The sequence below is a fragment of the Heterodontus francisci genome, chromosome 2, assembly GCF_036365525.1.
Source record: "Heterodontus francisci isolate sHetFra1 chromosome 2, sHetFra1.hap1, whole genome shotgun sequence".
Lineage (NCBI taxonomy): Eukaryota > Metazoa > Chordata > Chondrichthyes > Heterodontiformes > Heterodontidae > Heterodontus > Heterodontus francisci.
The window spans coordinates 225,105,491-225,129,456 of NC_090372.1; the positions used below are offsets into that span (position 1 = coordinate 225,105,491).

At 45.5% G+C, this 23,966-nt stretch overlaps 2 protein-coding genes across 2 annotated transcripts in view; one reads left to right on the plus strand and one right to left on the minus strand.

The window, feature by feature from the left end:
• Window positions 1-23,966, plus strand: part of LOC137351714 (zona pellucida sperm-binding protein 4-like) — a 73,064-nt gene that overhangs the window by 17,237 nt on the left and 31,861 nt on the right. The gene's annotated exons all lie outside the window — the stretch shown is intronic.
• Window positions 9,226-15,732, minus strand: LOC137351755 (zona pellucida sperm-binding protein 4-like). The gene is made up of 9 exons (XM_068016557.1): window positions 15,268-15,732; window positions 11,586-11,764; window positions 11,418-11,515; window positions 11,209-11,342; window positions 10,924-11,113; window positions 10,637-10,784; window positions 10,413-10,485; window positions 9,470-9,580; window positions 9,226-9,395 (listed from the first exon to the last, which is right to left on the minus strand). The coding sequence occupies exons 1-9, from the start codon at window positions 15,488-15,490 to the stop codon at window positions 9,244-9,246; spliced, it is 1,308 nt and encodes a 435-aa protein (XP_067872658.1). The 5' UTR covers window positions 15,491-15,732; the 3' UTR covers window positions 9,226-9,243.

Here is a 23,966-nt window from a genome sequence, read left to right on the forward strand (position 1 = left end):
AATTTCAAATGTTATTACATCAATTGTCTGCTTTCTTAGCTCCTGGTTTTAACTCCAACACCAACTGTTTTGCCAAATCCTTTATTTTAAGTTTGATGAAGTGGCTCAAATCACCTGGGAATGTATTCTCCTTCCCCAGAAAAGTCACAGCAACTGAGACATTCCAGTATTTTTTTTCTTATTCATTCACTGGATGTGGGCGTCACTGGCCAGGCCAGCATTTATTGCCCATCCCTAATTGCCCTTGAGAAGATGGTGGTGAGCTGCCTTCTTGAACCACTGCAGACCATGTGGGGTAGGTACACACACAGTGCTGTTAGGATGGGAGTTCCAGGATTTTGACCCAGTGACAGTGAAGGAACGGCAATATAGTTCCAAGTCAGGATGGTGTGTGACTTGGAGGGGAACTTGCAGATGGTGGTGTTCCCATGTATTTGCTGCCCTTGTCCTTCTAGTTGGCAGAGGTCGTGGGTTTGGAAGGTGCTGTCTAAGGAGCCGTGGTGCATTGCTGCAGTGCATCTTGTAGATGGTACACACAGCTGCCACTGTGCGTCAGTGGTGGAGGGAGTGAATGTTTGTAGATGGGGTGCCAATCAAGCGGGCTGCTTTGTCCTGGATGGTGTCGAGCTTCTTGAGTGTTGGATTTGTACCCATCCAGGCAAGTGAAGTAAACTATTCATCTACTGCATTGGAAACCTTTTTTTTTTTGGTCCTTTTTTCATTACCCCACTTATGATTGCACCTTGTCAGCATTGGATATCCTGCAATAAGCCACCAATTACGTTACAAACAAGGTGGGAGGAGTGCGCTGTTTGCTCTGGTTCCACTTCTCCATGGATCACAACATATATTTAAATTTTATCCCACTTACTGAAACGGTCAATCGTAGACTCTAATTCCAGAACAAAACATACCAACCAGATTTCTTTAAACAACAAAATCCAGTTCATTATTATAAAATGAGCCATAACCAGTAATGAAGTAAAGCATTAAGATGGTGAAATATTAAAGTACCCTTTTTACCCCTGCCTGAAAAAAACAAAACTTGGGATAAAATACTAACTTCTTGAAGAAAGGGTAGATATGGAAGCCTGTCCTTTGTTTTGGTTTGGTATCCCAAATGCATATGGAGGGCTCATTGGGATCTTCCTAGAATAGTTCTTGGGTGATATTGCAGATCAGTTTGGGTAGGCTTCCAGGAAATGCAGCAGCAGAGGTTTCAGACACATTCCTTACAGCAGGAATGCAGCACCAGTTTTAGTCTGCTTCTTACACGTGCTTTTCAGTTCCAAGTTGGAAAAGTGGCAGGCTCTTTCCAAACTGCAGGAACAGACTGAGTTGGGGTGGTTTGTTTTTCTTTGCAAGTTTTCTCCAACTGTCTTTTGAACCATTGTCAATATCCCAACTAGCTGTCCAAATATAAACCAACAATTTCACAGGAGATGAGCCTCCTGACCTCTCAATCTTGGCTTGTAAACATCTTCCAAGTCACAAACCCCTGCTGGGTTATTTGAAAATGGGGAACCTTCCAGTAATTGTTTACCTGGTTAAAAACCATCGATGGAGTCTTTTCAGTTTTCCCAAAATCCAACTCTAAATTACACCAGATTTCAAAAATGCTGATCAATATAGAAGCTTTCCTAACACTTGCTAGTAAAGCCTGCCGCAGGTATAAAATTAAAATCTGACCCAGGCCCAACACTTAGTCCTATATGGTTGGGTAGCTGGGTTTCGCCGCGGAGTGCGGACTGCATGTCTTCTACCTGATGTCCTGAATATTCATTTGAAGATTACTTCCCAGAGCGAGGCAGCACTGTCCACGTCCATTTTGCCATCGGTCTTGTACTCTGGATTACTAGTCCAGTGACGTTACCACTACACCACCACCTCCTCATCCTCCTCCCCACACCATCTCTAATTTATTTTATATTGCCTTTCCTCATTCTTCTGGAATCACTTCTGCCTGATATTTTGTCTGCCATTCCACCAACCTGTCTTTAAAGACATATCACTGTCCTCTTCACAATAATTCCAAGTTGTGTCATTGGCAAATGTTAATTTTGCTATGCATTATGTCTAGGTCCTTGTCAATCCCTTTTATTCCATTGGTGTCAACTTTGCTGACAAACCTGTTTTGGGCACTTTCTGAAATGCTTTCAGGAAGTCCATGTACATTCCAACTGCATCACTCTCCAACCCTCAGTTTCTTCACTGAAATATTAGTTATTCACTGTTTTCCCTTAGCAAATCCATGTTGGCTTCCCTTTAATCCACATGTGTCCAAGTGACTTGTTAATTTGCTCTGGATTTTCATTTTCAAAAAACTTTGGAAAGGGTGCAGAGGAGATTTACTAGGATGTTGCCTGGTATGGAGGGAAGGTCTTATGAGGAAAGGCTGAGGGACTTGAGGTTGTTTTCATTAGAGAGAAGGAGGAGGAGAGGTGACTTAATAGAGACATACAAGATAATCAGAGGGTTAGATAGGGTGGATAGTGAGTCTTTTTCCTCGGATGGTGATGGCAAACACGAGGGGACATAGCTTGAAGTTGAGGGGTGATAGATATAGGACAGATGTTAGAGGTAGTTTCTTTACTCCGTAGTAGGGGCGTGGAACGCCCTGCCTGCAACAGTAGTAGACTCGCCAACTTTAAGGGCATTTAAGTGGTCATTGAATAGACGTATGGATGAAAATGGAATCGTGTAGGTCAGATGGTCGGCGCAACATCGAGGGCCGAAGGGCCTGTACTGCGCTGTAATGTTTTATGTTCTATATTTTGTCTGCCCATTCCATCAACCTGTCTTTAAAGACATATCACTATCCTCTTCACAATAATTCCAAGTTGTGTCATTGGCAAATGTTAATTTTGCTATGCATTATGTCTAGGTCCTTGTCAATCCCTTTTATTCCATTGTTGTCAACTTTGCTGACAAACCTGCTTTAGGCACTTTCTGAAATGCTTTCAGGAAGTCCATGTACATTCCAACTGCATCACTCTCCAACCCTCAGTTTCTTCACTGAAATATTAGTTATTCACTGTTTTCCCTTAGCAAATCCATGTTGGCTTCCCTTTAATCCACATGTGTCCAAGTGACTTGTTAATTTGCTCTGGATTTTCATTTTCAAAAAACTTTCCCATAAATGAGGTTGAACTGACTGGCCTGTAATGGATGGGTTTATCCTTGCAGTCCTTTGGCCCCACTCCCGTCTCTGAGGAATGGAAGATTATGGTCTGTACTTGTGCAATTTCTGCCCTGGTCTCTCTGTATCCTTGGATGTATCTCATCCAGTCCCATTGACTTACCAATTAAACTGCAACCAGTCTTTCTAATGTCACTGCTATCAATTAGCCTATACAGTATGTTAATTACCTCCTGTCACTGACTTGGGCAGCATCTTCCTTGGTCAAGACCAATGCTAAGTAATTGTTTAATGCCTCAGCTATGCCCTCTGCCTCCATACTTCCCACTTTTAGTCCTGAATCAGCCCCACTCATTCTCTTAGCACCTTTTACTGCTGACATAGAAACCTAGAAAATAGGAGCAGGAGTAGGCCATTCATCTCTTTGAGCCTGCTCCGCCATTCATTATGATCATGGCTGATCATCCAACTCAGTAACCTGTTCCCACTTTTGCCCCACCACTTTGATCCCTTTAGATCCAACCCCGATATCTATATTTAACTCCTTCTTGAAAAGAGATGTTTTGGCCTCAACTGCTTTCTGTGGTAGTGAATTCCACAGGCTCACCACTCTCTGGATGAAGTAATTTCTCCCCATTTCAGTCCTGAATGGCTTACCCCGTATCCTTAGACTGTGACCCCTGGTTCTGGACTCCCCCACCATCGGGAAGATCCTTCCTGCATCTACCCTGTCAAGTCCTGTGAGAAACCTATAAAATTCTGAGATCCCCCCTCACTCTTCTGAACTCCTGCGAATATAATCCTAACTGACTCAATCTCTTCTCATCCGTCAGTCCCACCATCAGAGGAATCTGTCTGGTAAACCTTTGCTGCACTCCCTCGAGCAAGAACATCCTTCCTCAGATCTGCCTATCGAAGATTTTGTATTCCCTGTTGTTAGCTGCCAGTCTCTCCTCTTTTTGCTTCTCATTTCTTCCACTTCACTCTGAACTTTCAATGTTTAGCCTGTTCACACTTGTTCACCTGACTTCTGTCATACACCTTTTTTCTGATTCATCTTACTCTCTATCTCTTGTCATCCAGGGAGCTCTGGCTTTGTTTTTTGTCCTATCTTTCTCATGGGAATGCACCTTAACATTACCCAAACTCTTTTGAAAAGTAGTCCTTTATTCAATTGCAATTCTGCCTGACAATATATCTGGGACAGACCTATTCTCATACCATTGAAATTGACTTCACCCAAATTTCATTACTTTTCCTCTGAATTTGTCCCTACATTTTTTTTCCAAAAAAAAACCTAAGCCTTGTGATATGAACACTGTCTCTATATATTCTAACACTTGATCCACTTGTCCCATCTCATTCCCTAGAATGAGGTTCAGATCCAGAAATGTCTCCTTCCTCATTGGACTAGAAACATAACTGAAGTAGAAAATTCTCCTGAACACACTTGAGAAACACTTCCCCCTTTCTACCATTTACACGACTATTATTCAGTCCACATTAGAATAATTGAAGTCCCCCATTATAACTACTCTATATAGTTTTTGCAATGCTCAGTAATTTCCTTGCAAATTAGTTCCACTGTATCTTTTTCTACTAGTTGGTCCCTGGAATATATGCAGTTGTGGAATGGTACCGCCATTGTTTCTCTCCCTCCTTCCTTCATTGCTCCTTACTGTACCATGCCCATTTTTAAACCAGGCCTCTCTTGTCATATCATTCCCCTATGTGGCTATCTGAGGCTGAAGATCACTAATGAATTTGTAATGTTTCCTTGGTCACCAAGTTTTCAGATAATCTTCATGTCTATGGCTTCTGTAAGAGTTTCCTTAATTGTCAGACTGCATGCTGGACATTAGGAATACACACTAATAAAAATAAACACCTTCATAAACAATTACTTGCCAATTGTGGCTGGTAAATCACCAGGGCCACAAGTAAAGTTGTTTTACAAATTAGAATATTTCACTCTTGGGAACTGCTCAAACATAGCAAATTTGGGGAGTGAAATTATAATTGACACATCTGTATTCTGATCTTGGAGCTGGAGGGTACAGCAGGTGGCGTATCAGGACTGAGCTGATGCACATCTAAAGGAGTGAACGTCTCTAATGGCACTGAGTAAATCAGGTAATAACAAGGTAGTCTGTGTAAAGTCAATGGGCAAATTATTGGAGAAATTTGAGGGACTGAAAAATCGTCAATTAGCAAGTGAAGGATGAGATGGACAACCAGTGTTGGGTTTATTAAAGGAAGCTCATTTGTGACTAACTTCAATAACTCTTTGAAGGAGGTAATAGTCAATGAGCAAGTTTTGATGTCTACAATGAAATGTGTCTTTTGACCAGGTCCCACATGGCAGATTAGTGAGAAAAGTGAAAGCTCATAGGATCCAAGGGGAATGAGCAAATTGGAACCAAAATTAGCTCAGTGGCAGTGTTATGATCTGTTTGAGATGTTTTGAGGACTTCGGTTAAAGATTGTGGATGTTTGTTATTTGCAACACTGAAAAATTCCATGGATTTTGTTATTGCTACAAGAGTCAGTGGGAGACACTAGAGGTTTTGTTTGAAAACAAACAGCCTTGATGACTTGTGTGTCTTCAGTCATTTCTTGATATCATGTGGAGCGAGTCAAATTGGCTAAAGTCTGGCATCTGTGAAGCCGGGGACTTCAGGAGGAGGCAGAGATGGATCATCGACTCTGCCCTTCTGGCTGAAGACTGGTGCAAATACTTCAGCCTTATCTTTTTGACACTGATGTGCTGGGCTCCCCCATCATTGAGGATGGGGATATTTGTGGAGCTGCCTCATCCAATTAGTTGTTCAATTGTCCACTGCCATTCATCACTGGATGTGGCAGGACTGCAGAGCTTAGATCTGATCTGTTGGTTGTGTGATCATTTAGCTCTGCCTATTGCATGCTGCTTATGCTGTTTGGCATGCAAGTAATCCTGGGTTGTAGTTTCACCAGGCTGACACTTCATTGAGGTAAGCCTGGTGCTACTCCTGCACACTTCATTGAACCGGGGATGGTAGAGTGGAGAAATGCCAGACCGTGGAGGTTAGATTGCAGTTTTGTACAACACCGCTGCTGATGGCCCACAGCACCTCCATGGATGCTCAGTTTTGCGTTGCTAGATATGTTGGCAATCATGGCATGATTATCAGTGCAGACTTGGAGGGCTGAATTGCCTGTTCCTGTGCTGTACTGTTTGTTCTCTCCCATTCACCATGGTTGTAGTTCTACAACATGTAGGGTATCCTTAATGTGAAGATGGGACTTTGTCTCCACAAGGACTGTGCAGTGGTCACTCCTAAATACTGTCCTGTGATGACCCATGGAGAAGTGGAACTGAAGAAAGACTGTGCACTACTCCTGTCTGTCATAACAGCAGGAAGCAGAGAATAAATAGTCAATGAAGGATTTTATTAGGCATTTGTCTTTTCCTTGAGCCAGAAATAAAATTACACTAGTTCAGATTCAAGTAGGGGGATCAAGTTTCAGAGCCATGAGGTCATGCTGCAGCTGTACAAAACTCTGGTGAGACCACACCTGGAGTATTGCGTGCAGTTCTGGTCACTGCATTATAGGAAGGATGTGGAAGCTTTGGAAAGGGTGCAGAGGAGATTTACTAGGATGTTGCATGGTATGGAAGGAAGGTCTTGAGGCAAGGCTGAGGGACTTGAGGTTGTTTTCATTGGAGAGAAGGGGGAGGAGAGGTGACTTAATGGAGACATAAGATAATCAGAGGGTTAGATAGGGTGGATAGTGAGAGTCTTTTTCCTCGGATGGTGATGGCAAACACGAGGGGACATAGCTTTAAGTTGAGGGGTGATAGATTTAGGACAGATGTCAGGTAGTTTCTTTACTGTTGCAGGCAGGGCATTCCATGCCCCTCCTACTGAGTAGTAGACTCGCCAACTTTAAAGGGCATTTAAGTGGTCATTGGATAGACATATGGATGAAAATGGAATAGTGTAGGTCAGATGGCTTCACATGTCGGCGCAACATCGAGGGCTGAAGGGCCTGTACTGTGCTGTAATGCTAGAATTCTAAAAAAAAAATGTGGAAATGGACCTCCCTGCATGAATGTGGACTAAAATTGTTTAGACCTCAACTGGAGGCCAGTTGAAAATTCTGGACACTAATCAAGGTAAGCGAAGGATGTAGAGGGTGCTGAAAAGTTACGAGAATGAGCAACGCCAATTATGTTGATAGATTGTAGAAGCTGCTGCTGTTCCTAATAAAGGAGATTGAGGTGATTTGATCATTTTCACTGGAACGACGGAGGTGGAGGGGCAACGTGATAGAGGTTTACAAAGTTATGAGCGGCATGGACAGAGTGGATAGTCAGAAGCTTTTTCCCCAGGGTGGAAGAGTCAGTTAGTAGGAGATATAGGCTTAAGGTGCAAGGGTCAAAGTTCAGAGTGGATCACGCACACACGTGCCTGGAACTTGCTGCTAAGGGAGGTGGTGGAAGCAGATACGATAGACATCTTCACAGATATATGAATAGGAAGGGAATAGAGGGATGTGGGCCCCAGAAGTGCTGAAGGTTATAGTTTCGGCAGGAATCAAGATAGGCACAGGCTTGGAGGGCTGAATGGCCTGTTCCTGTGCTGTATTGTTTTGTTCAAAATGAGGGTCTGAAATGTCATTACAGAACTTACCATTGTTACAATATATCAGAACCAAAAGGGAACAAGCTGGTCAATAGAACCAGAGGTGATGGGAGGAATAGTTACAGAACAGGATGCAGATGGTTACAGATAGTTATTGATTTTATGCCAATATTGTCTGACTTTACTGTCATTTTCAGCTGAGTTTCCCCAAGCCTTCTGAAACTACATGCTCAATATCAGCAGCAATCCCTTTCTAAAGGATTGCCCAGCCAAGTGTACTGAATTAGCACTGAGCTGTTGTATGAGCAGTGTCATTCCACTGAATAGAGTGGAGTAGAGCTTCATTCAGCTGACACTACACAAGGATGAGCAGCCAGACTCCCTCCTTCATGCTTTGTAATGGGTCTGTAATCAATCTGCGTTTGACAATTCCCAACAACTGCTCAGACTCAGTATTCAGCTTCCACTGCTGCTCAGCAACAGCCCAAACTGCTAAAGATATTTGTAGGATCAATCAGATTTGTCAATTACAAACATCACCCAGACTAGAGAAACAAGGGAATCCTGCAGCACTGCCAGGCTCCAGTAAGTTTTCCTAATCTCCCATTAAGTGTCATTTCAGCAACCTGACTTGCTGTTTCCCCATCTTCAAGGATGCATCAGAGACATCCTAACTTGGTCCAATTAGTAGGAATGCTGGTGCTCATGTTGCAATTCTCCCTTCTCCTGCAGCATCCAGGTATATTTGTCAGTAACCAGTATCTCCAGCAACCCAATAAAAACCCAAGCACATGGTCTAGACTAATCCTCAATACATCAGCTCAGGGTTAATTCTGAGCAGGAGCAGATTGTTCAGATGTCTGTGGTGGAGTCCAGAAAACCAGTCCTGTTCACTGAGGATGGAGCTGACTGCTCATGTCAGGTTTGAACTGGTTAATATATTTGTGGAACTGGCAGTACCAGAAAGAGGTTTTAGTTTAGTTTAGTGATACAGCACTGAAACAGGCCCAACAACCCACTGAGTCTGTGCCAACCACCCATTTGTACTAATCCTATATCAATTCCATATTCCCACCACATCCCAGCTGTCCCAATTACCACCTACCTATACTAGGGGCAATTTATAATGGCCAATTTACCCATCAACCTGCAAGTCTTTGGCATGTGGGAGGAAACCTGAGCACCTGGAGGAAACAGACATGGAGAACTTGCAAACTTCACATAGGCAATACCCGGAATTGAACCCATGTCACTGGAGCTCTGAGGCTGCTGTGCTAACCACTGTGCCTGAGACAAATGCACAGGATCAGTCAGTTACATCTAGAATCATGATCAACCTCATTTTGCACTTGTGGGTGAGGTGTAATTGATAACTGAAGAGAGTTCATTATAAATTGTAACTGCCATTGAATAATTTAACATTCAGATAGAGACCAAGACTTCATCTATAAACAGCAGTTTATTATCCAGACAGATCTACAGTTCCATTGATCTGCACTCAGAACCCACCCTGTGACCCACATCCATTTTCCACACAGCAACAGTCCCAACCAACAGGGCCACAGAGAGCAGAGCCACCCCAACTGCTACTCCAGGAAGAACATGGGAGGGGGAATCCACAGCAGCATCTGTGGAGAGAAGCCAGGGTTAGAGGGGCACCAGTTACTGCATCACTACACACTGGAGGAAGTTCCTCCTTTACCTTTCTCTTCCTGCTGGATCCCTGCAGACAATCTCTCCCCATCTTCCAGGAAAATGATGGGTCCAGTGGTCACCAAGGTCCCAGACTGGTCATTGGTGCTTCTTCGTCTCTCTGGGAAAGGAGGAGTTCAAGGTTCATGAGTTGCCTGAATCTGATGTTCAAGCTCAAACTTGATTATCTCTGCTTCCACCACATGCAAGTTTCAAACTAAATTGGATGGGTGCTTGATGGAAATAAAACTTGTAGAGCTACAGGGATAGAGCAAGGGAATGGGACTGATTTGATGCTTTAAGAGTTAAAAAGTGACTGGGTGGAAAGGCTTCCTCTATTTATAAAACTTGGTCAGATGCAAAAAAAAAAAACCTCAGGCGCAAAGTATCAGATAGGAGGCACGAGTTAAAAATGGCTGCCTGACTAAAACAGATTTTCCAACATTCAAATGAACCTGCTTCAACCAAGCAGCTTGCAGAATGGTCAGTGTGGACTCCGTGAAGTAATGTCACCAGTTGATAGGAATGTCCTCTCCACTGAAAATAGTTTCATTACATCTGGAATACCTGGTGACAGAATGAGAATAAGGTGCCAGTTCAATGTCCCAGACAAAAAATGTTCAACCTATTCCTGACCAGATGAGGTTTGGAGCAGAGAGCACCTGGACCAATTAGATTCCACTCTGCAGGTGAGGAATCAGGAACAATGAACCAACATTCCTGCTCACATTATCCTGGCTGAGGGATCACAACATGCTTGGTCTGCATCTCCCTGCTTTCTTGTGCTCACACTGACTGCCACTTCCTGATGGAAACTTGCACACAGTGGGACTTGGGGGAAAACATTGAGCAGTTCAGAGCTGCAGGATTGCTGACACTTCTGGGCCCAGTGTTCAGATCTCTCACACACTCCCCATCAGGGTTCACTTTCTACTCACATCCCAGGTACTTACTGGGGCTGCAGGAAGCTGTGCAGTTCTCTCGGCTGGAAGGAGAGCAAACCTCAGCACTGCAGTGGAAGTAAACCTGCAAAGAGACAGTGCGGTATGGTGAGTGCCACAGCTCCCAGGAAGCAGGAGGAGAGGAATGCTTCTCCATTCAAAAAGATAGATAGAACAGGGAGCTCACTCAGTAACAAGCTCAACCAAGTCAGCCAGAATGACTGAAGGAGACTCACCTCCCCGCTCAGAGGCCGGCCTGAAACTCGCTCCCAGAAAGTGAAAGTGCTGACTACAAAGCGCTTATGATGAGTTGGGAAACGCAAATGGGAAGCAGCGTCTAGCGGGAGGAGGCGGCTTTTGTAGTTGTCACCAGTAAAGGGGCACCTGGAACAGAAAGAATGATAGCATTGCTGTCAACTAGTGATCCAAGATGAGACTAGAATACAATGCAGAGGAACAGGGAAACCACTTGCTAACACCTCATTGCTTTGCTGAATCTTCATTGCCTCCCCCACCCCCTCACCTGTTCACCAGGAGCTTCCATTGAAGCTGGGAATAGGGCTCGGCAGTAGGGCTCGCCCAGCACTCATTGAGCACCAGCACAAGGGATGGGTCGTTCCGGTTCAGGACACGAACCTCCACAAACACGGGCTCCCGGAGCACACTCAGGATCGGGTAGTCACTGGCCACGTACCAGCTCCGGTAGGCAGCATCTGAAAGGAGAAAGATGCAGGATGGCCACAATGTGCAGAGACAGAGAGAGAGAGAGACAGAAGTTGGACACTAGCCATCAGAGAGCACTCGCTACCTCTCGCTATTCTCAGCTCCAGAAGCAGGATCCCGGTCTCAGTGGCAGGCAGTGGCGGAGAAAGGGTGTAAACTCGGGGCTTCAGCTGCAATTCAGACTCCTGGCTTCCCTTGTAACTGCACTGGACATGGAGCCTGCAAGAGAAGGGACACGGCTACACAATTCAGCTCCTCACCACCTCTAGCCGCTCAATGTGCTCCCATTCTCACCTGAAGGGGCTGTCCCGGCTCACCGATCCCAAAGCACCATCCAAGATCTCAAACTGAGCCAACACATCCGTTTCATACACCACGTCCACCCCGTCCAGCTACAAGAGACACAAGACCATCAGTACTGACTGACACCCATTGATGGGACAGCCAAGCCACAATACATACCCGCTGGCTAGTGCCACACTCAGTGAGTGCGAACTCAAAGAGCACAGTGTCTACAGAGGCCACGGTGGGACTGCACTCAGCTCCGTGTCCATCCTTCAGATGCACCGTTGTCAGGTTTACAGGAGGCAGCGTCAAATCCTTGGAGATGGCGATCAGGACCCGCCCATCCTTGGTGCAAACTGCAAGACAGGCAATGAAAGGCGTTTAGTTGTTGTCCCAATCTCAGCAGAACATGTTTCTGAGAATGCTTCCAGGGATGAGGGACTGGGATTTCAGCTCTGGATAGAACAAGGAATACAGTCCCAGCTTCCCCAGGAGGAGAGATTTGATAGGTGGGGAACATGAGGGGCCTAGACCAATTAGAGAGAAACTGTTCCCATTGGCACAAGGGTGGAGAACCAGAGGGCACAGATTGAAGGAGATTGGTAGAAGCAGAGGTGACAGGAGGGAAAACTGACACAGCGAGTGGTTAGGATCTGGAATGTACTGCCCGAGTAGTGGAGACAGATTTAATCAGAGCTTTCAAAGGCTATTGGATAATTATCGAGAGACTACATGCAGGGCTTTGGGGGGCGGAGGGGAAGAAAGAGCCAATTGCTCTAACCAGGGAAAGGGTTGGCCCACTCAAGGACAGAGATGGGAATCTCTGTGGAGCCAGAGGAAATGGGCGAGGTACTAAATGAGTACTTTGCATCAGTATTCACCAAGGAGAAGGACTTGGTGGATGATGAGTCTAGGGAAGGGAGTGCAGATAGTCTCAGTCATCTCATTATCAAAAAGGAGGTGGTGTTGGGTGTCTTGCAAAGTATTAAGGTAGACAAGTCCCCAGGGCCTGATGGGATCTACCCCAGAATACTGAGGGAGGCAAGGGAAGAAATTGCTGGGGCCTTGACAGAAATCTTTGCATCCTCATTGGCTACAGGTGAGGTCCCAGAGGACTAGAGAATAGCCAATGTTGTTCCTTTAAGGGTGGGAAGGATAATCCAGGAAATTATAGGCTGGTGAGCCTTATGTCAGTGGTCGCGAAACGATGAGAGGGGATTCTTCGGGACAGGATTTACTCCCATTTGGAAACAAATGAAATTAGGGAGAGACAGCATGGATTTGTGAAGGGAGGTCGTGTCTTACTAATTTGATTGAGTTTTTTGAGGAAGTGACAATGATGATTGATGAGGGAAGGGCAGTGGATGTTATCTATATGGACTTCAGTAAAGCCTTTGACAAGGTCCCTCATGGCAGACTGGTTCAAAAGGTGAAGTCACACAGGATCAGAGGTGAGCTGGCAAGATGGATACAGAACTGGCTCAGTCATAGAAGACTGAGGGTAACACTGGATGGGTGCTTTTCTGAATGGAGGGATGTGACTAGTGGTGTTCCGCAGGGATCAGTGCTGGGAGCTTTGCTGTATATCCATATACACATGTATATAATTTGAAGGAAAAGGTAGCTGGTCTGAATTGTAAGTTTGCAGACGACACAAAGGTTGGTGGAGTTGCGGATAATGATGAGGATTGTCAGGATACAGATCGGTTGGAAACTTGGGCGGAGAAATGGCAGATGGAGTTTAATCTGGACAAATGTGAAGTAATGCATTTTGGAAAGTCTAATGCAGGTGGGAAGTATACAGTAAATGGCAGAACCCTTAGGAGTATTGACAGGCAGAGAGATCTGGGCGTACAGGTCCACAGGTCACTGAAAGTGGCAACGCAGGTGGATAAGGTAGTCAAGAAGGCATACGGCATGCTTGCCTTCATCAGTCAGGGCATAGAGTATAAAAATTGGCAAGCCATGTTGCAGCTGTACAGAACCTTAATTCGGCCACACTTATAATATTGCGTGCAATTCTGGTCGCCACACTACCAGAAGGACGTGGAGGCTTTGGAGAGGGTTCAGAGGAGGTTTACCAGGATGTTGCCTGGTCTGGAGGGCATTAGCTATGAGGAGAGGTTGGAAAAACTGGGATTGTTTTCACTGGAACAACAAAGGTGAAGGGGCAACATGATAGAGGTTTACAAAAGGTTATGAGTGGCATGGACAGAGTGGATAGTCAGAAGCTTTTTCCCAGGGTGGAAGAGTCAGTTACTAGTTTAAGGTGCGAGGGGCAAAGTTTAGAGGGGATGTGCGAGGCAAGTTTAAAAAAAAAAAAACAGAGGGTGGTGAGTGCCTGGAACTTGCTGCCAGGGGAGGTGGTGGAAGCAGATACGATAGAGACATCTTGACAAATACATGATTAGGATGGGAATAGAGGGATATGGGTTCTGGAAGTGCAGGAGGTTTTAGTTTAGGCAGGCATCAAGATTGGCATAGGCTTGGAGGGCCAAATGGCCTGTTCCTGTGCTGTACTGTTCTTTACTCAGGGAACCAGTAAGTACCTGATGGTAGGAATGGCCTCCTGTGCTACAATATTCCAATTTCATCATGGCAAGTAAAATTCATGCCACATGAGTGCCAGGCAATGACCATCTCCCCTTGATATTCAATGATATTATGATCACTGAATCCCCCACTAACATCCTGGGAACTGGGGTAACTATATAAATAGTGTAGCTACAAGAGCAGGTCAGAGGCTGGGATTCCTGCAGTGATTAACTCAAAGCCTGTCCATCTACAATAGCATAAGTCAGGATTGAGATAGAATGCACTCTACTTGCCTGGATGGGCACATCAACACTCAACAAACTTACACCATCCAGGACAAAGCAGCCCACTTAATTGGCACCCCATCCACAAACCTTCACTCCCCTACTCTGAAACAGTAGCAGCAGTGTGTACCATCTACAAGGTGCACTGCACAACACACAAAGGCTCCTCAGACAGCACCTTCCAAACCCACAAGCTTTACCACCTAGAAAGACAAAGCAAACAGTTACATGTTAACACCACCACCTGCAAGTTCCCTTCCAAGTCACACCATCCTGACTTGGAACTATAATCACCATTCCTGCATCAAAATCCTGGAACTCCCTTCCTCACACTGTGGGTGTACCTATCTCACATGGACTACAGCAGTTCAAAAAGGCAGCTCACCACCACCTTCTCAAGGGCAGTTAATGCTGGCTTGGCCATTAATACCCACATCCCAGGAACAAATAAAAGGCATGATTCCATCACCTCTCACCTGGAGGATCCCAATCCCACAATCACTTCCACTCTTCTATAACATTCCTGTCCCAATCCTAACCCACACCAAATCCAGTTCAATCTTTACCCTGCACTCCAACTCACATCAGCTCCCAGGACAACAGTGTCACGGGGTTAAAATCCCCTCCCCATATCCATTTCCCCTCAATTCCAGCCCCTTGATCATCAGGGAATTCTCTCTCCTGCTATTAACATGAGGGTTTCCATCTGTCTCAAATTTAAATGGAATTCTCTCCACAAAACTCTCCCCTCCAAAACTCTGCTTAAAACCAAACCCTAAACCTGTCCAATATTATCAGGGCTCAGTGTTAAATCCTGACAGTTAATATTCCCGGGATTCTCCTTGGGGAGTTTGATTGGGATGAAGATAAACTATTGGAGGAGATGGTCTTCATCCCACAATCAGTTTCACTCAGACAGGTTTGAAATATTCACTGAATTGAATCCAAGGAAAATGAAAGGATTATCCTGGACAAGCCCAACTGCAGCTGACCCTGGAAATAACTGCTCTGGAATATAGACGGAGTGAGAATACACCCACCTGGCAGATTGTCCAGTGAATAGAAACACGGCGGCACATCCCGGCTCCCAACATCAAAGCAACAACCTCTCCGCACACACTCACTGCCTGCAATTCCCGCAAATCCACACTCTTGCCGGAATTTGGGAGATATCCAACATTTATCAGCAGGCAGAAAGAGAGAGGGCGGCTGAGCAGAACAGATTGTAACAAATAACAAAGCTAGAATACGGAATATCTCCATGATAACAAGTGAAACCTCCCAGGTGAGTAAGGTTACTGAACACAATGCCCCTTTTTCTGACAGCTCTGTTTAAGCTGCAGTAAATGAGTTTGCCAATCAGCCTGAGACACAGTCCCAGCTCCACCGCCTCCTCAACATTAACCCGCATTCCCACGGCTCACACGGAGATGGGCTCTGTTTTTAATAAAGCAGGAAAGGACACTGGCTCCAAAGACAGCTCCACAAGTGTCCCCTCTTAAGGAGGCAGCACGGATAGAAGTTAGACATAAAGTCTCATGAAGTAAAGAAAGCGAGAATTGTAAATGATCATCTTGTTGTTTGTGGTAATGACACACTCGGTATCTTGTGGGACAGAGAGAGGCCGCTTCCATCCCATGGACATTGGGGAAGATTGATTCAGCTCCAGACCAAAGCCCCTCTCAGAGACCCCCATCTCCTGGAATGTCCCCTTGTGATCTCAGTGGATTGAACAGATCCATGTTTTAAATAAAAACAGGAAATGCTGGAAATACTCAGCAGGTCTATCAGCATCTGTGGAGAGAGAAGTAGAGTTAATGTTTCAGGTCAGTGACCATTCATCAGAACTGGCAAATATTAGAAATGTGAAAGGTTATAAGCAAGTAAAGTGGGGGGTGGGGCAAGAGATAACAAAGGAGAAGGTGTAGAAAGGACAAGGTCAAGGAATAACTGAACAGAAGGTCATGGAGCAAAGGTAAACAATATGTTAATGGTGTGCTGAAAGACAAAGTATTAGTACAGATAGGGTGTTAATGGACAGAAAACTGAACAGCCATAAGCACAAACATTAAAAAAAACACAGTTGGTAAGCAAACTGAACAAACTAAGATGAAATAAATAAATAAATATATAAAAAATAAAATAACTAAAAATGAAAGTAAAATTGTGGGGCCCGTCCTGCTCTGAAATTATTGAACTCAATGTTCAGTCCGGCAGACTGTAGTGTTCCTAATCGGTAAATGAGATGCTGTTCCTCGAGCTTGCGTTGATGTTCACTGGAACACTGCAGCAATCCCAGGACAGAGATGTGAGCATGAGAGCAGGGGGTGGTGTTGAAGTGGAAAGCAACCGGAAGCTCAGGGTCCTGCTTGCAGACTGAGCGGAGATGTTCCGCAAAGCAGTCACTCAGTCTGCGTTTGGTCTCCCCAGTGTCGAGGAGACCACATTGTGAGCAGCAAATACAGTATACTACATTGAAAGAAGTACAAGTAAATCGCTGCTTCACCTGGAAGGAGTGTTTGGGGCCTGGGATAGTGAGGAGAGAGGACGTAAATGGGCAGCTGTTGCTATGGGTACCTGCATGGGTCCTATTTATGCCTGTATTTTTGTGGGATATGTCAAACATTCCTTGTTCCAGTTCCTCAGGCCCCCTCCCCCAACTCTTTTTCCGGTACATTGATGACTGTATTGGTGCCGTTTCCTGCTCCCACAACTTTGCTTCTAATTTCCATCCTTCTCTCACCTTTACATGGTCCATCTCCAACACTTCCCTTCCCTTCCTTGACTTCTCTGTCTCCATTTCTGGGGATAGGCTGTCTTCTAATATCCATTATAAGCCCACCGACTCCAATCAGCACTCTCTTCTCATGCAGTATAAGTTGTTGTTTTCCCTCACATTGGTTATTCTTGTGATTGTCCTGATGAGTGCAGGATGAAAAGCTTCGATAACATCTCTCTATTTTCAGCAATACTCAAGTTCTGTACAACTAAATGATGATTTATATGTTTTTCCTTTAATTTTGATACCATCTTTAACTTTTTTAGTTAATGACGGATGGTGGGTCCTCCGCTTGGAATTTTACTTTCTTGTTGGAATGTATCTATTCTGCGTATTCTGAAAGGCTGATTTTGCTGACCATGCAACCACTAGGCAGCGCAATACTTGCCCATGTGCAAATGCAGCCTCATGCACTGAAATGTCACTGTCTGCGATGTTTTTGGCAGCTGTCAGTAGCAAAGATGGTGCTGCTCAATTCATCACAAAAACAATAAGGAATGAAACCAAAAGATGATCGCAGCCTCATTGCTTCCTCTCCTCTGCTCTCCACTCCCTCCTGTTTCTGGTCACCTCTCCTGCTCCCAGCAACGTGCTGTTTAATGAATTTTATTGACAATTGTGTCTGGACACAACCCCTAATTTTAAACCAGTGAGCATTTTAAAAAGGAATTTCCAACATTTTGGAAGTTGGAACAGATAAATCCTGGGAGCTTGTGTTCAGCTTGATTGTGTGTGCAATTCCCCTTCTTCGCCTTGCTGCTCGCTCCCCACTCCTTCCCACTCGCATTCTCCTTCCCCTTCCCTGCCTATCATGTCACTCTCTCTCTTCCTCACTTCCCAGGAGTGGGTGGTGAAGTGGGCAGTGAGCAGCTGAGTGGGGAGAAGTGGGGAGGCCGAGAGTGATGAGTGCCGAATGACGTTTTTGCGCACATGTGCGAATTAGTCCTGGAAAGCTGGCTGCTGATGTCGGCTGAGCATTTGCAGCACCAGACTGACAGCAAGAGTCTGTTCTGTGCCTGTGCGAACCTGGGTGCACTCTGATGACATGGGCACTGGGCTGCATTGTCAAAAGTCACTTTGATTCCGAAATATCCCCTTAAATATCTGCCACTGCATCTTTATTAACTTATCCCTTAACCTAATTTGCCAGTTCACTTTTGCTAGCTCTGCTTTCATGCCCTCATAATTGCCCTTGTTTAAGTTTAAGATCTTGGACCCATTCTTCTCTCCCTCAAACTGAATGCAAGATTCAATCATATTATGATCACTGCTACCTCGGGGCGCCTTGACTATGAGGTCATTAATAATCCTATCTCGTTACACAAGACCAGGTCTAGTATAACCTGCTCTCTGGTTGACTCCAGAATGTGCTGTTCTAAGAAACTATCCTGAAAACATTCTATGACCTCCTTATCAAGGCTACCTTTGCCTTCTGATTTTTCCAGTCTCTATGTAGATTAAAATCCTCCAATGATTATCGCTGTATGTTTCTGACAAGCACCCATTATCTCTTCCTTTATACACTGTCCTACCATGTGGTTACTGTCAGGGGGCTTGTATACCACTGCCACAAGTGACTTCTTGCCTCTTTCATTTCTCATCTCTACCCAAACTGCTTCTACACCATGGTTTCCTGAATTTAGGTCATCCCTTTTTATTGTGCTTATACCATCATTAATTAGTTCTGATCTCCTTAATGAAGAAAGGATATACTTGACTTATGCATGCAAAAAGGTCACTAGATTGATTCACGAGGAGAGGTTTGTCCTATTCGAAGAGATTAAGTAAAATTAACCTCTATTCCCTGGACTTTTGAAGAATGAGAGGTGATCTCATTGAAGTGTATAAGATTATGAGAGGGCTTGGCACTGTTATGACCAGGTGAGAAGGGGGTCTCAGGGTTCCCTCTCAGCCTTTGCCTAGTTTAACTGTAACAGGGTTTAATTTTAAAACATCATGTTTTTAGTTCCCCCTCAGTGAATCCTTGTTCACTGCCTTCCGATTATTAGGCAAAGAAATCAGACAGGATTTCTTAGACATAAATAAGCAAGGTGGAAGTTTATTAACCTTAAACTCTAATTTGGTTAATGACTATGAGTTCGCAACGCGGCCACACTAGCATACATACGCGATAAACACGCACGCAGATAGAGACAGAAAAAGTAGAAGGAATAAAGGGGAAAGGTTGGAGGCAATATCTGCTAGTTATGGTCCTTTGAGTTCAATGTGGAGTCTTTGGTTCCGGTAAATCTTGCTGTTCGTTGGGGCCCAGTGCACGCTTCAACTTGTTTCGAGGTTGGATCTTTTCTCTCTTGAGGTTTCAGCAACTTCAGTGAGTCTGGAGGCTTGAGAGAAAGTGAGAGAGAGCCAGCCAGGAGAGAGACTGTCTTGTTCCAGGTTCAGTTACAATCTCCAGTCTGTGTGGGCACAATTCAAACCTCCAAGTTGGTCAGTAGGTTAGTCATGTGACTAAGTTGTTTTCAACAAACTCCCCTGCATCTTTTGTGGATTCCAAAGCTTTCGGTGGGAGAGGTTGAGGGGTTGGGGGGTGTAGTGCTCCCTCCCACCACGACAAGATGTGTATCACCATTGTCCAGCCCAATCTCTGTTCATCGAATCAGTGAGCAATTCTTTTGTCTCTCCAAGCACTGTCTCTTAGTATGCAAATGTCCTCCGGCCAAGTGTCTGGTGATCTCTTTTTAAACAAGTCATTTCTTCACTCCAGCAACAGTTTAACATTAATGTTCATATGATGAAATTAATATGCCTCATTCTTGGCAGGTGGGGGTCTGTATGACAACACTTTACAGGCTAAGAGGCTGCTTCCCCAGCCAGGAGAGTTGAGAATGTTGGGACATAAGCTCAGGAAAAGAGGCTGGCCATTTAGGACTGAGCAGAGTAGAAATTTGTTCATTGTGAATCTTTGAAATTCTCTACTCAGAGAGCTGTGGAGGCTCAGTCATTGAATAGATTCAAGACTGATTGAGAGGTTTTTGCATACTCAAAGAATCAAGGAAATGGGGCAGGAAGTGAGGTTGAGGGAGCAGATCAGCTACCTTGTGGAATAGGCTAAGGGGCCTAATGGCCGACTCCTGCTCCCATTGTTTTTCTTATGTAAACCTGGGCTGGAATAGAGGAATCTTTAGAAAGAGGGAATACAAGGACAGGGCAAAGATTTAAAACATGGAATAAAAACAAAATACTGCGGATGCTGGAAATCTGAAATAAAAACAAGAAATGCTGGAAATACTCAGCAGGTTTGGCAGCATCTGTGGAGAGAGAAGCAGAGTTAACGTTTCAGCTCAGTGACCCTTCATCAGAACTGGCAAATATTAGAAATGTGAAAGGTTATAAGCAAGTAAAGTGGGGGTGGGGCAAGAGATAACAAATCGGCGGAGAAGCAGGAGAAGGTAGCGACTCTTCGGTGGGTAAGTGAAGGCAACAGGAGCTGTGTTTTAAAAGTTGTTTTAAAAGTTGTACTTACTGTTTTCCTTGTGTTCAAGTTACTTTTGGCGCGGGAGGAACCGGAAGCTGGACGGCAGCAAGGACTCCTGGGTAGGTATTTTCTTTAAAGGTGCGGAGCAGAGTTAACCCGAGACCCTTTTTACCCTCCTCCTCTAGCCAAAAAGGACTGAACAGGTAAGCTATTTCACTGTTTTTGTTAATATCTATATTTGTACTTAATTAAGGGGTAATTGAGTAAAAGAAATGGCAGCCAGGGGAGTGCAGTGCTCCTCCTGCAGTATGTTCGAGGTGAGGGGAACCTCCGGTGACCCTGCCGACTTCACCTGCTGGAAGTGCATCCGTCTCCAGCTCCTATCAGACCGTGTTAGGGAACTGGAGCTGGAGCTGGATGAACTGAGGATCATTCGGGAAGCTGAGGGGGTGATAGATAGAAGCTACAGGGATGTCGTTACTCCACAAAACAAAGGCAGCTGGGTAACAGTTAGAGGTGGGAAGAGGTCAGTGCAGGGATCTCCTGTGGTCGTTCCCCTCAGCAACAAGTATACAGTTTTAGATACTGTTGGGGGGGACGGCCTATCGGGGGCAGGCTGCAGTGAACGGGCCTCTGGCACGGGGTCCTGCACTGTGGCTCAGAAGGGAAGGAGGGAGAATGGGAGAGCACTAGTCATCGGGGACTCGATGGTGAGGAGTACCGACAGGTGGTTCTGTGGGCGCGAGCGAGACGCACGGATGGTTTGTTGCCTACCTGGTGCCAGGGTCCGTGATGTTTGTGATCGCGTCTTCAGGATCCTTAAAGGGGAGGGGGAGCAGCCAGAGGTCGTGGTGCACATTGGCACCAACGACGTAGGAAGGAAGGGTGGCACAGATGTTAGAAGTGAGTTTAGGGAGTTAGGCTGGAAGCTGAAAGCTCGGACGGACAGAGTTGTTATCTCTGGTTTGTTGCCGGCGCCACGTGATAGTGAGGCTAGGAATAGGGAGAGAGCACAGCTGAACACGTGGCTGCAGGAATGGTGTAGAAGAGAGGGCTTCCAGTTCTTGGATAATTGGACTGCATTCTGGGGAAGATGGGACCTGTTCAAACAGGACGGGCTGCATCTGAACCAGAGGGGCACCAATATCCTGGGAGGGAGGTTTGCTAGTACTGTTCGGGAGGGTTTAAACTAGTTTGGGAGGGGGATGGGAACCGGACTTGTAGTCCAGGGACCAGTGGGTCCACTCAGAAAGACAAAGAGTGTAGTGAGGTATTGGGGAAGGTAGCACTGTCGCAGAGGACAGATGGGCACGGAGAAGGGTTAAAGTGCGTATACTTCAACGCAAGAAGCATCAGGAATAAGGTGAGTGAATTGAAGGCGTGGATGGGCACTTGGGACTACGATGTTGTGGCCATCACTGAAACGTGGATAGGTGAGGGGGAGGAATGGTTCTTGGAGGTACCTGGTTATAGATGTTTTCATAAGATTAGGAATGGTGGTAAAAGAGGTGGGGGGGTGGCATTGTTAGTTAGAAATAATGTAACAACTGCTGAAAGAATTTTCGAGGAGGATCTGCCGACTGAGGCACTGTGGGTTGAGGTCAGGAACAGGAAAGGAGCAGTCACCTTGATGGGAGTTTTCTATAGGCCCCCCAATAGCAGCAGGGAGGTGGAAGAGCAGATTGGGAAACAGATTTTGGAAAGGAGCAGAAGTCACAGGGTAGTAATTATGGGGGATTTCAACTTCCCAAATATTGATTGGCAACTCTTTAGATCGAATAGTTTGGATGGGGTAGTGTTTGTGCAGTATGTCCAGGAAGCTTTTCTGACTCAGTATGTAGACTGCCCGACCAGAGGGGAGGCAATATTGGATTTGGTACTAGGTAATGAACCAGGGCAAGTGATAGAGCTGTTGGTGGGCGAGCACTTTGGAGATAGTGATCACAATTCTGTAGCATTCACTGTGGTAATGGAGAGGGATAGGTATGTGCAACAGGGCAAGGTTTACAATTGGGGGAAGGGTAGATATGATGCTGTCAGGCAGGAACTGAGGAGCATAAGTTGGGAGCATATGCTGGCAGGGAAGGGCACGGTCGAAATGTGGAACTTTTTCAAGGAGCAGATAGTAGGGGCCATTGATAAGCATGTCCCTGTCAGACAGGGAAGGGATGGTCATGTGAGGGAACCGTGGTTGACAAGAGAGGTTGAGAGTCTTGTTAGGAAGAAGAAGGATGCGTATATAAGGTTGAGGAAAAAGGGCACAGGCATAGCTCTGGAGGGATACAAGATGGCCAGGAAGGATCTGAAGAAAGGGATTAGGAGAGCTAAGAGAGGGCATGAAAAATGCTTGGCGGGTAGGATAAAAGAAAACCCCAAGGCCTTTTACGCGTATGTCAGAAATATGAGGATGACTAGGGGGACCGTAGGTCCGGTCAAGGACAATAGCGGGAGACTGTGTGTTGAGCCGGAAGAGATAAGTGAGGTTTTGAATGAGTACTTCTCTTCGGTATTTACGAATGAGAAGGGGTGTATTACTGAAGAGGACGGTGTGAAACAGACTGGTAAGCTCGAGGAAGTGCTCGTTAGGAGGGAAGATGTGTTGGGGTTTTTGAATAACTTGAAGATAGACAAGTCTCCCGGGCCTGACGGGGTATATCCAAGGATGTTATGGGAAGCAAGGGATGAAATTGCAGAGCCGCTGGCAATGATCTTTTCATCTTCTCTGTTGACGGGGGTGGTACCAGGTGATTGGAGGGTGGCAAATGTTGTGCCCCTGTTCAAGAAAGGGAATAGGAACAACCCTGGGAATTACAGGCCAGTTAGTCTTACTTCGGTGGTAGGCAAGTTGATGGAAAAGGTGCTGAGGGATAGGATTTCTGAGCATCTGGAAAGACACTGCTTGATTCGGGACAGTCAGCACGGTTTTGTGAGGGGTAGGTCTTGCCTCACAAGCCTGATTGAATTCTTTGAGCAGGTGACCAAGCAAGTGGATGAGGGTAAACCAGTGGATGTGGTGTACATGGATTTTAGTAAGGCATTTGATAAGGTCCCCCATGGTAGACTTATGGAGAAAGTCAGGAGGCATGGGATAGTGGGGAATGTGGCCAGTTGGATTAAGAATTGGCTAACTGATAGAAGGCAGAGAGTGGTCTTAGAGGGTAAATACTCAGCCTGGAGCCCAGTTACCAGTGGCGTGCCACAGGGATCAGTTCTGGGTCCTCTCCTGTTTGTGATTTTTATTAACGACTTGGATGAGGAAGTCGAAGGGTGGGTCAGTAAATTTGCAGATGATACAAAGGTTGGTGGAGTTGTGGATACCGAGGAGGGCTATTGTCGTCTGCAAAGGGACTTGGATAGGTTGCAGTGCTGGGCTGAAAAGTGGCAGATGGAGTTTAACCCTGAAAAGTGTGAGGTCGTCCATTTTGGAAGGACAAACACGAATGCAAAATACTGGGTTAACGGTAGGGTTCTTGGGCATGTGGAGGAGCAGAGAGACCTTGGGGTCTATGTGCATAGATCGTTGA

What these genes read in the sequence shown, in the direction of transcription:
- LOC137351755 (XM_068016557.1), bottom strand. Translation starts at nt 15,490, where the DNA reads ATGGAGATATTCCGTATTCTAGCTTTGTTATTTGTTACAATCTGTTCT. An exon ending in CACAGCTTCCTGCAGCCCCA is followed by an intron (nt 9,581 to 10,412) that starts GTAAGTACCTGG and finishes CTCCTTTCCCAG; the next exon opens with AGAGACGAAGAAGCACCAAT. An exon ending in GATCCAGCAGGAAGAGAAAG is followed by an intron (nt 9,396 to 9,469) that starts GTAAAGGAGGAA and finishes TTCTCTCCACAG; the next exon opens with ATGCTGCTGTGGATTCCCCC.